At 36.8% G+C, this 13,141-nt stretch overlaps 1 protein-coding gene across 1 annotated transcript in view; it reads left to right on the forward strand.

Annotated features, from left to right (window-relative positions):
- Window positions 1-13,141, forward strand: part of TRHDE (thyrotropin releasing hormone degrading enzyme) — a 208,118-nt gene that overhangs the window by 95,430 nt on the left and 99,547 nt on the right. The window contains exon 6 of the mRNA XM_015855777.2: window positions 2,056-2,193. Coding sequence (XP_015711263.1) covers window positions 2,056-2,193 — 138 coding nt within the window. The remainder of the gene's footprint in view (window positions 1-2,055; window positions 2,194-13,141) is intronic.

The following is a 13,141-nucleotide window of genomic DNA, read 5'->3' on the forward strand; positions in this document are numbered from 1 at the left end:
GTTATGGTCTGCCATAAATTCTATGGAAAACTTTCCAGTTATGGTAATTTGAGTGAACTGTGAAGAATCTAAAATGCTCCTTTCCTGCTCATCAAAGGCTAACATAAGAAAAAACCCGACATAACAGAAAACCAGAGTACATGCTTTGTTTTTTAATACCTTATATATTCTTTATAGATTTGCTTTATGCTTATGACATTTTCATTCTCCTCCACCTGTTCATTAACTGTGATGTTCAGACATAAATTTTGGAGGCGAATCTATACCTATGTGTGTTTATACCTGTATGAGTTACATATCATACTTTTGATGAAATAGGTGTTCTGCTACTAATAGAGAATGTGACTGAGATGTAACCAAAGCATCTGCAATCCTTTCTACCTCAGTAGTTTTCCCCTGAGTGGGACTGTCATAATACTTGTTTCCCTATGCTTCTTGTTTTCCCATAAAAAAGGATAGTTACTAACTGTGTATGCCTGAGAAAATTTGGTAACGAACAATAATATGAACAAGACATCACTTTTCCCTTTGCAAACCTTACCTCGCTCAGCCAGCTGAGAACACTAAACGTGTGTTGGGTAATTGGCTTCCCTGCATCCCATGCTTTTAATTGCCTGAATATACAATCAACTCAAGGTACATTTCTTGTGCTCCAATGAATTTTAACGTAGAGGTTTATTTCCAGATGGATCAACACTGAAACAGCTTTTCAGCTTCTTATAAATATGATTTAAATTAGCACATCGATACCAAAACCTTACCACCCAAGAAATTAAGTGTAGGGTTTATTACGTAATTGTGTGACTAGTTTATCTGTGGACATTAAAATAGCTTTTGGGGAAAAAAAAATATATATAAGCACCACTCTCTAGAGTACAGTATGGCACTAGAGGAGCGTTAATGTAGGAAATGTTGTTCTTACATGAAGTTTGAGATATGTCATTTCAGGGGGAAAAGAAATCTTCCATAATTTTTAATTCACACTTTGCATTTATTTGTGACTTGAAAAACCAAGGAAATGAAACTCTTCTTTCCTGACACAGCATGTTGGAGTACAGACATCTATATGAATGCAATATGAGGACATTTTACAGCATGTCATTTCTCAACTGAAAAAGTCACATCTACTTGTACTCTAAGAGTGAAAGCACTGCAGTTCATAGAGTACATCTGAACATTTAATTAATGTTGCTGCCACAGTAAATATGCAGCAGTTTTGACATACCTCTGCAATCCATATTTATAGAGGATATAGGAATGAATTACTAGTATGTTAGATATTGTTTGGGTTTGCACCTGCCTCTGATGAAGCTGTGACTTTGACTATGTCATTTGACTTCTACATGTAGCAGTAGTCTCACTCATAAAGAGAAATAAAGGAGGTAGTGTTTGTAGAGCAAATGAGCTTATGTGGAGAAATTATTTTTTTTACAGGATTTAAGAAAGATGATGCAGATATTTGCTGTGATACTTTGGGCTCTGTTCAGTGTTCTGTCCCATGTAAACCTGCTCTGTGAATTTGATACTACTAAGAGTCAAGAGACTTAAGCCGTACTATGCCTTTGATCTACACAATAAATCAGTAATGATAGTATTTACTCATCTTTGTCGAAAGCGTTTCTACCATGCTCTACACCTCTATTAGGTAATGAGCTCCCTGAGTGCTAATCCGTAGCATCCATAGGTTTTTGTGATTGAAGACTATACCACTTTCTCCTTTGTCCCCATCCTGAGTAACTGGGAGTGAATAGTTAGGGTAACCAGAATTGCAGTTTATACCTGTAGATACATTTAGACTCAATTGTATGCTGTAACATTTCAACTAACTTATTTCAGCAAATGATCTCAAGTCAAGAGGGGTCTCTGATGCTAGAATTAATTTCTGTCTGTTCTGTAGACCTGTTCAAGATTTTAAGATGTGTTGGTGGCTTTACATTCAAACCAGAAAGTCACATTTTAGTTAACTGTTGTATAGAGGTTGCTTCTGGTAACCATGCGTCATTTCTCTGTTACTGTAAATGTGTCTGTGATGCTGTTGCTTATGCTTTATTTCAGGAAAAGCAGAGATTTCTGACAGATGTTCTACATGAAGTGATGTTGCTGGATGGTTTGACCAGTTCGCACCCAGTATCCCAGGAGGTGCAGCAAGCCACAGACATTGACAGGGTGTTTGACTGGATTGCATATAAAAAGGTGGGACTAATTAAACCTATCTGTTTCTATAGAGATTTGTCAGAAGCTATTAGAAGATTGCATTCTGTCTGTGGAACAAATTCTCAAGAATACATTTATAATTGTTAGTAGGTGGTAAACTTTAATTTGTGTGGAATATGTTTGCAATATACTACAGCATGTCACTACAGTAATTTTATCCCATGACATTCAACAGAACAGTGTTAATGTTATTTTAATTACTACTCATTTTGTGGCAGTATCTGAAATGTGTTGAATGCTTTAAAAAGCAAAAGGATACATAGTCTTTACCCTATTGAAACTCTTAAGAAGATTTCTTAAGTACTGAATTTACCCCCCCCCCCTTTTTTTTATTTATTTTTTTATTTTTTTATTTTTTTGTATGTATGAGATTTTGTTTTTAATCAGCTAGTGAAAGCTCAGGTCATTGCAGAAGAGTGAGAGCAGAGGAACGGAATCCTACTGTGGAAAAGCACTATGTATTAATTCAGGCAGTTTCAAATTGTATTTCAATGATAGGAATGATTCAACCAACTTTGGGACTTCTGTGGAACAGTGGGAGAGATGTACATTTTCACCTTCTCCATCCTATAGTAGGGCTTGCTGTTAGCCTATGACCAAAAACTGGAGATTTCCATCATAGCCTATGACCAAAAACTGGAGATTTCCATCATAGCCTATGACCAAAAACTGGAGATTTCCATCATAGCCTATGACCAAAAACTGGAAATTTCCATCATACCACATGATGATTCTCTACTGCGTGGTATGGTGTCCGATACTGTGATTTAATTTCATGACTAAATGTGCTTGATGTGTGGTGCAGATGTTGTTTCTTGCAGCTTTCCGCTGGGAGGGTTGTACTGGAATTCTCTGCTCCAGACAATAAGTCTTCTGACTGTTATCCCTGTACTGGATAATATTTTCCTTCTGCATCATTAGCTGCCTAGCATCAGACTGTAAGAAGACAGCTGTAGCATAGCACTGACTTGCCTGCTGAGCTTCCAGTTTATCTAGCAGATATTTAGGGCTAAAAGAGAGTGTATCCTCTCTTGCAGTTGCCAGTTATTCCCATCAGCAACAAATTCAAGATGTTCATCTTCTGTTAGAGGTTTTTATTCCTTTAGGGGTGGACAGATGAGAGTGTCTGTGTATAAATGTTTAATAGATAGAGAGTGTAATATTTGAACATAAAATACTTAGGAAAATATTCTAAAAACCTGGAGTAGCTCAAGAACCCAAATAACATTCTCAAAAATCTTTTAGCTGCCTTTGAAAATATTATTCTCGGTCAATTAAGTGATAATAAACAGCAGGTTTTTGATTATTGAAGTGTTCTCATTGTTTAAATACTTTAATCTTGTTTTCTGGTGATAGCTGAACCTCAGTTGATTCAAAGGTTTATCTCACATCAGTATCTTAATATTTCAAGCTAATGATTTTTTCTAATTAATATGATAATAGTAATATCACACAGTACACTGTAATACTTAGCACCAATCTTTTCATCATGAACATTTTACAAACCCCAAGAATTTTTTATTTACATTGAAATGATAAATAGGACAATAAGCCACATCTGTATGCTGTTAGCTATTTTAAACAGGCCAGTAGCATCACTGTGATTTCTATGTGAATTTGAGTGCAATCTGTGTATTGTATCTGTCCGTCTATTTTGAGGTTCATTTTTACTGTAACAGTGGCCATGCTTGGTGGATTATGGCAGCATCTCCAGTCAGCTTCTCTGATGGCTGGCTCTCCTGGAGCCCTGAGTGATGTCGAGTGAGTTCACATCAGTGCCTGACCCTGTAAATTTTAATTCATTTACCTGATCTAGCAAACCAACTTGAGAAATGGCATTGAAAGAATTTACTTTCTTAGGTGAGAAGATTAAAAGACAGACATTTTTACCCATTAATTCTCTGTTTTGCTGTCTAATAAGTTATCCATCTGCTTTTCTGTCAAACCATTCATCCTTTTGTTTTGAATACAGTCTCCCATGGGAAGAAACTTTACCAGTGACATCATAGCTGTTTTTTTCCCTGCTTCTGTACTTTTCTCTAAGCATCTGACACTGTTTCCTTCTGAGAATAAATCAGAACAAACTTAATGTTTTGTAGATCTTGCATTCTTGTTTCATTCCTATGTAATCTTGTATGCAAGCATGCACAGCTTGCACTTAAAATCAGTTCGCTTGTTGATGAAATGAACTCTTTTATGAGATAGCTAGAACTTTTGCCTGTGCTTCTAGCTCTCTAATCTCTGCCAATATCAATACTGTGACAAACTGTATGTCAATAAAATCCAAAATGTACCTGGTCAGGTGTTTGTTCAAATATTTTCCGGTGCCTGAAATCCCTCCTCACACAGTGAGCCCTGAGTGAAGGATTTTATTGCTGTTATTTCATGGATGGCTTTTTAGTTGATTACTCACTTATTTTTTAAATTACTGAAAAAATACCATCTACTTAGGAATTTGTTGCTTTTGACTTCAGTAAACTTTTGGTCAGGACCATTAATGAGGTATTTTCTACTATCTTTATTAAAATGTTATTTTTTTAATATTTTAATATAATTTAAACAGTTAGCAGTACATGCAGTATCTTTTCCCTACCTTCCTTTTTCCTTTTATTTTTTTTTTCATTCTCTTTTAATTTTTATTCAAAATATTGACCTGATATTCCCCAGGACCATTGGTTGTCCATGTGATCTCTTTTCCCTCTAGTATTTTCTATCTGAAATTGAAATCATGAAACTTTCTCCCATCTCATTTTACTGCAATGAAATGACAGTCATAGATTGTCATTGTCATTTCATTATCTTTACTGTCATCAATATGGCATAAATCAATTAGAAACCATTAAAATGCCTGTGTCTGCTAGACCCTCAGTTGTCATTACTCTTTCTATACATTTCAGAGGTAACCATTGAAACTGTGCTATTTAAATGCCTTGGAGCTGAATATACTTTTCATTTCCACTTTCTTGTCCTCAGTGATTGCAAATGTTAAAAGGTTCATGACTAAACCCCCGAAGAATGGTATTCAGGTAATCCCATTAGCAGAGTGAAACAGGCACTGCAGCGCACAGTATTTCCACTTATGCTGTTGACAGCGGTGCTTGGCTCTTTCGAAAGCCAAATGCTATCATAGCAGTCCTTCACATAAGAGCATGTCATCCTCCACTAAGGCCACAAATATGTAGAAATAAACAAAAAGTCATGATAGTACATTAATAAGCAAACAATAGTGATAGATGATTCAAGGCTCTCAGCGCACATCAGAGAGTGGATATATTTTCCGAGTGCAGCTGGAAGTGAGTGTCCTCCTACAATGACAGGAAAAGTAGTTACATCCCAAGTGCAGCGGGAAATATAGCCTGTTGAACACAAGAGTGGATCTGAGAATTATTAAATCAAAGCAAAAAGCGTGACAGCCTTTCCATACCAGAAATAACTGACAGCAGGAATCAGCCCTGGAGAGCTGCATCAACAGAGGGGAGAGTGCAACAAGGATAACATGAGGAACAACAATCAGCAAGGAAGAACCAGCTGCAATGAAACAGAGAAACAAGGCAGCTGCATCACAAAGGGAGCAACCAGACCCAGCACAGTGTTAGAGAGATATCCTGGATAGAAGCAAAGAAGTCATACTGTACATGAGCAGTCACAGCCAGATAAGAGAAGGGATGAAAGGGCACCAAGGACAGTGTAGATAGTTAGATAACATCTGAAGTTGTTTCCATCATGCTTCTGAATGCTTTGAAGTGTGCTGGTTGCATATCCTGGTAGCAATCAGAGCAGGCAAGTCCAGTATGCTGGAGTGTAGCTATCAAAGTGTACTCCCAGCAGAATATGTCTTGGCAAGTGACAAACAATAATCAAAGAAAGGAAGAGTGTGGCTGAGATAGAGAAAAATATTCATTTTTTTTCCTCCCTATAAGCAAAATGAGCTTCTGTAGTGATGTCAGTTACTGGCCCACACTTTGCAACCCAAGTAATTATTTTCTAAACATTTGTCTGTATAATTTATTTTTCATTGTAACTCTGTGCCACTTCTTTAAAAAAGCTTTTTCCTGCTTTCTGCAACAGACTGGTGGAAGGGGGATATATTTCCAATAGTTACGAAGGAAGGGGGATGCATCCCTGCCTAAGGGCAGTATTAGAAGAAATGTACAACTAAAAATCCTCACAAAGAAAAATGATCACTTTTCCCATTTGTCGCAAGAAACAGTTCTGGCAAAAGAGGATTTAAGACACCAAAAGTAGTGACTTGCTCTCCCTATGGTTCTCTCTGAAAATTCACAGTGTATCATGCTTTGCAAGAACAGTCAGTGGAAAGGTTCTCTAAAATCTTCATTCTTTTCACTTCTGTTCCTCAGAAAGCTGGAAGGAGCCTGATGCTGAAATAAACAAACAAAAACCAAAACATCTATTCTGATCAGTGAAATGGATATTAGTATTGGTATGGAATCCACTCAGTCCATAAGTGTAATGAGACTGTGACAGTCTGCTTAAGGCAAAATGGCTGTGTGCAATGACCACTTGCTCATGAACACTGTACGAAATACTAGAGAAACACTAACAAATAATGAAATATAGTAAAACAGGTTATATTTTTAATTATTTACATAACTAAATTGGGAATATGAGATGACAGCCAGCAATGACAATACATTTCAGGTCACTTTGCAGCCCATTCCCTTACTACAGTGTAAAGGTTTGTTCTTCCTGACTAATTTCGCTGTGATGTCACCCGTGAATGTCGTGAAGCTATTTGAGTGTGTTTGATGGTGGTGTCTGTTCCTTCACTTGATAGAACAGAAGGTCAGTGCCCAGATTGCTGAAGGTGCTTCCAAGACCTGTTTGAGGGTAATGCATTATATCAGAGGATGTATCTTGCAATGAAAACAATTTCTGTTTAGATAAAAATGTTGTAGAACTTCATAGCTTCCAGTATGAAAGCCACTGAAATATGAAGTTGGTGTAATCTTTAGATTCAGAGCAGTCCCAAGAGTGCCTGACTTCATGTATGCAGGAAATCCTGCTCCAGCCCGTGGGGTGCTAGTTTGTAAAGCCAAGCAGGTACATTTGAGCACCTTCCTGACTCAAAACAGTCAGTAACTTCTTGTACTGCTAATCATATGCTTATGTAATGTTTTCTGAAGAAGAATCATAGAAACCTCTGTGTGAGATGTATAGACAGCTGCACACCTAGAGTGATTCTGGAGTGCTAGTTTCCCCATGCTGGAGAAAATTATGCATAGAAAAAGTAATAACAGTGGAAAATATTAATCAAAACACTATTTTAAAGAAGAGCACATTAGACTAGATTGCTTGGTCAGGCCATTGCAAGGCAGAGCAATCAGGAAAGGCAGCCGTGACCATCTTCTGCTTGTTCCTTCTCAAAGGCATTTGGAAATGGTGGCTCTCAAGGCCTAGAGCAGTAGATCAAAGCAAGAAATTGCATTGGTGCCTCAAGATGTGCCCTGGCATCCTTTGTTACATTTCTGTCCCTAGTGGGGAGTTAAGGAGAGGAACTATGTGGCTGTGGCTCAGATGTTTTCATGGCCTAAATGTTGATGAAGGTGGACTAGTACCAAGTACACAGCTATGCACTGGAGTTCTTGAAGCATACTTACATTTTCTGTCTCCCCAACTCTACTTTGTAATGGTAATTTTTAGCAAAGGGCAAAACAGAAAGCTTGGTGTGGTACCTACTTAAGCCTTCATGGGTAGTTTCTGTTTTTTTCCCTGATGGTGACAAAAAAGAAAAAAGAACAACTATTCTGTAGTGAAGATAAGGAATAACTTTTGCAGATACCCATCCAAGTTCAGATTGGTGAAAGAAGGGCAACAATTACAAATGTTGATGTAATCTTATACAAATTGTAAGAATTGGAAATAGAAAACAAAATCATAGGTAACTTAAATAGAGTAAAGGAAAAAAAAACAAAAAAACCCCAGAAAATATGAGGGCTGTCTGAAAATAATGCCTCCACTTTTATCGTGTTGTCTCACAGCATCAGCAGATGATAGTGGTATGAAAATAGAGGTTGAACATTCTCTTCAGTATCCTATTACACTTTGTTGCCGTGTGACAGATAGCAGCAGAGGGGCAGTCTGACAGAATGGGGTCTGACATGGAAGTGTGTTTGAAGAAATTGTGTGTCATTGAATTCCTCTGTGCAAAAAAATTGCACTTGCTGACATGCAATGATGCTGAATGTCTGTAGAAACCAAATAGAGGATGTGAGTGCAGTGAGGTAGCGTGTTTCAACAGTAATGGCAATGGCATGAAAGACAAGTCATGTTTTGGGCACCATTCACACTTCTACAAGTGCAGCATGCAGGTGCTCGTTTATTGCTGGCAAAAATGCATAGCTAATGGTGGTGACCGTGTTGAGAAACACTGATTTGAACCTGGGAATTTGCTCTCTCAAGCAGTGTTATTGTGCTCTTTGTTGTAGTTTCCTTGGGAAGAAATTACCATTGGAGCAGCCTATCTATGACAGGCTACCTGTAGATTTTGAAGGCCTGGAGGACCCCCATTCAGGAGGTAGCTGTCTGGAATAATCTTAGCCCCGCTGTTTTGTTCTTTTTATTTTAAGGGAATATTTGAATACCAGAGAATTTCCGAAGCGTATAAGATGTATTGAAAGAAGAGAAGTAGAATGGCATGCCTAATTATGGTTAGCTGCAAATCAATCAGTTTTAGACAAACGATTTGAGGTGCTTAAGTGATGTTTATTTAACTAAAAATATGAAGGAATGTTAATCTTCATGCTTCATAAAAATAAATGCAATCAAACAGACTTGATTTCAATCTTTGATGAGATTGTGTGTTTGGTAAAGATAAATTGTGTAGAGACGTAGACATAGACATAGAAATTCTGTTTTATTGTAGCAAAACATTCCATTAAAAAAATAGTGCTATGTGGTATCACTGCAGAACACATTGACTGGATTAATAGATAGCTATCTGATAATACTCATCTCCTCAATAGTAACTGGTGGAGAATCATCACAAAGTTTTAGTTTCATTTTACTTAATTTGCTTTTAGATTCTCAGTGGGATTGGTTGGCAAAATGGTGATATGTTTCTTCTTTGAGGTAAAGGAACAGTGATCATGGAAACACGTTAGTAAATGTTCCATCATAAAAGAGAAAATCTTCATCTGTTACTTCTAATGGAAGACATGGAATTGTGGAGCTAGTTTTATCATTAGAAGAGATTCTTAATACAGTGGATTTTAAGACATGCTGTTTTATTCAGTGCTTACTTATATTATGATGATGGCCCATCTATGTAAATAATGTCATAACCTTTTGTGCTCATAATTTCTTGAAGGTTTCCTCATTTATAATGAAGAAGTATAAAGTGCTTTTTCCTTGGTGATGGTGTCAGCACATGTAACAGATTTTGATGGCCAGGCTAAATGAAACTGCTGTTGTAAATGGAGCCCCATCCTAGGCGACTGATGCATTTTATTATTCAAAGCAAGTGGTATGACAACACCTGAAGAACATGATGGCCATTTACTCCTGAATTTTGTTCGTTGTGTCACGTTCCTAAAATTTATGAGAGAATTTTTGTCTAAGACAAACATTTCACCAAAGCTCATCTTGCCATCTGACCATTTTGATATTATCCAGGCCTAGAACAGCTGTCTTTGTCAGAATAGGAAATGATTATGATTTCTCAGTGAAAATTTCTCCTTGAATATAATGTTGCTTTTTCAGTGATGTTTTGGCATCAAATAAATGGCCTTACAGTCCATAAAAACAACATAAGATGCTGTTATGCATCTTAGATGATTTAGCACAGTAAATTACAGGTTTATAGGTATACTTGCTGGTTTTAAAAAATATTGACTCAACTAGACCGCAAGAAAAGTTTTAAAAACAGGGTAAGATTAATTTGTTTATTAAAATTTATCTTGTTTTTATTGCTGAATATCAGCAGCATGTTAACTTATGGGTCTGCACTGCTTGATAAGCAAGTATCAATTGGAAATGATATTTTATAAAAAGGAAAAAAAATACATTTATCTATCTATCTATCTATCTATTTATCTATCTATCTATCTATCTATCTATCTATCTATCTATCTATCTATCTATCTATCATCTATCTATCTATCATCTATCTATCTATCTATCTATCTATCTATCTATCTATCTATCTATCTATCTATTTATTTTCCCTTCTAGTCTGTGTCATAAAAAAATAAAGATGTTGGTTTTTTGCTCCTTTCATTTAGGGCAGACACTTTTTAATAATTCATTACTGAGATCATGGAAGTCAATGGGACTCAAATTCAGCTGATTGTGTAGTTTCTTGTTTAGTTTTATGTGTGTAAGCTGTGGAGTTAAATTCCTTGTTTTTTTTGAGGTAATTCAGTGTGTCACTAGATGATGGCATGGACTCAAAATTTAAGTTAGTCTTGTTGTCACATCTTGTACTTGTATACGTAGTCTGCGTATACCGATCTCCTTCCTCACTTTTTCTCAAAGCTTTTACATGGATTTTCCAAAGTGAGGGCCTCTAGGAATCCATCTGAACATGTTATTTTTTGCCATACTGCTTATATTAGGAAAACATTATGTTATTGTTAATCAAAAAAGGAAACATTCACATTCATGAAATTTATTTGTGTTAAGCTTCATTTGTCTTGTAGTATTTTGAAGTACTGTTGGAGAATACAGAAAATTAGCCAGGCTGGTGTACTGCGGTGCTCAGTTTCTGAAAATGAAAGACTTGGTGCTGGTGCCTCATGTTGCTGTCTAATTCATTCCCTGAGTAGAATTTATCTGTGAATACTTCTGAAGTTTCCAGAAGTACAGAAACACTTCAAGAACTCCAGAGAGGGCTTTGCAGTGATCTCTGTTCCGTGGAAGGGCTTCAATAGATGTGTCTTAGGAGCTGCCCATAGTACCATATTGGAGGTGCAAGTGTGAACAGGACATTTGTTCCAAGACTATCAGTGAGTCTATAGACAAAGAAAAGTGGTACAGATTACAAAAACAGGAAGGCAGAGCACATTTCAGCATGATCTGAGTGGGAGATGAGGAATGACTGGACTTCTTTTGTGCAAAAAGAAGCATATATGGTGAATATGTTTGGTTAAGAAAGCAGAATTTAAATGCAGCAGCCTGGATTTGATGGTGGTTACATAGCTGTCAGTAGCTCTCAAGGGAGATCTGAAGAGATGTCATACCAGTTGCTCAACAGACATTGCACCAGGCTACTCGCTTATCTCAGTCCTCTCCTTTAAAATGCTGAGGATGGTAGTTAAGTTAATTTAGTGCAGTACTTGTGGTGTAACACAACAGTTCAGTTGAACAGGTTTTTCAAAAGTAGTTTACACAAATGAACACTGTTCTGTACCTGCAATGGAATAAATTCTGCAGATGTGCCTTAGTCAAAACATATTTCCCGTGTCAGATTTTCTGCAAGATTTGACAGACTTCATTTTGGTTCCTAATTTTATGTAAAGGTTCTTTGTTGAATGTCGCATTTTTGTTACATGTCTGATGTACATTGTTCTTTCAGTTTAATTCATGCTGTGTTTTTCCCAATAAGCTAAATTTCATAGAGCATCCAGCTGTGGTTGCTTAGTACCAACAAAGAATGATTGTTTTGAAAAACATGGCTTGGATACGACATGTTGGCTAGTGTTCAGATTACAAAAATAATGTGCAAATGTACATTCTTTGTATGAGTGCTTTGTAACACGTTCTTTCAATATTTTAAATGAACCTCAAATCATGGAGTTATCTATTCTGTATTTTAAAAAATACAGAATAGTGTATGAATTCAGGAACTTTGAGGTGAAATGAAATTATACTCATTTTCTTAAAAACCTATTTGATTGTGGATATCCTTAGCTTTCCACTTGAGAGAACACCATAAAAATATGTTCAACATTCTTAAGAAAAAGAAATGCTGTTTTTATTACATTTGGAGTTCTAAAAAAATCTCTTTCTTCAGCATGTTTCATGAAGAAGAGAGATGCATTTCAGTCAGTATTCAGAACATTTCAGTCAGGATTTGGAAGTGTCTTCCTCAGTTTGTGTGTGATCTTCATTGGTTTTGTTAAGGCTGTTCATGTCGTAATGCAGACAACAAGCATACCTTGGGGTTGCTGGGCGAGGGGCAACTTGATGACCAGTGTGTAAGAAGGGGAACTCAGGTTTTTAAGATGAATTAGTTGTATTGGACTTGCTTGGTTCCCATGCTGAGTTCATTCTTTGTAACAGGTTTCAGAAACTATCAATTTGAGGTAGATATGTGGGAAATACTAATCAAAATAACTCAGTCAGTTTTTAGAAAGTCTTAAGATCAAGGTTGTATCCAACTGCATGTTCTGGAAGTATCCAAGTGCGAAATGCAGAACTTCTGATTTGGGGTGTAGAATGTCCTTGCAAACAGGATCTGTCAGAGAGTTGCTGGGAGCAGTTTAGTTCCTAGAATTTCTCCTAGAGCCTATTCTCCATAGACTGATGAGTTCAGCTTATTACTCCAGCAAGATGTGGTCTATAAAGTATGTAAGAGATAAGTAACTTGGTACATGTATAAGTAATTTGCTTTAGTGTTAACTTCTGCAAAAAGAGATTTTGTCTCCCTATCCAGCTCAGGTTTTTTATAGGAAGTTAGGAGACACTGGGTTTTCAGAAATGCTTTAGGCAGACACCATGCCAAAGTCTTTTGACTCCCTACACATTGCTGAAAGCGATTAGTGTTGCTGCAGACTGGAGGAAGGTCCTTTTACAGACTGGAAATGAAATGAGCAAATGATCTGGAACAAGTACAGTTTGTGGCCTTGTCTCCCACCTGTCTATGTGCCCATGGAATATTGTCTCCAAAATGTGGTGGGCCTTTCCATGCTTTTTCTTCAAATCTTGCTTCTCAAAACTTTTTCAGTTATATTCATTTGTAGTACGGCAC

This window comes from Coturnix japonica, chromosome 1, assembly GCF_001577835.2.
Source record: "Coturnix japonica isolate 7356 chromosome 1, Coturnix japonica 2.1, whole genome shotgun sequence".
Classification (NCBI taxonomy): Eukaryota; Metazoa; Chordata; class Aves; order Galliformes; family Phasianidae; genus Coturnix; species Coturnix japonica.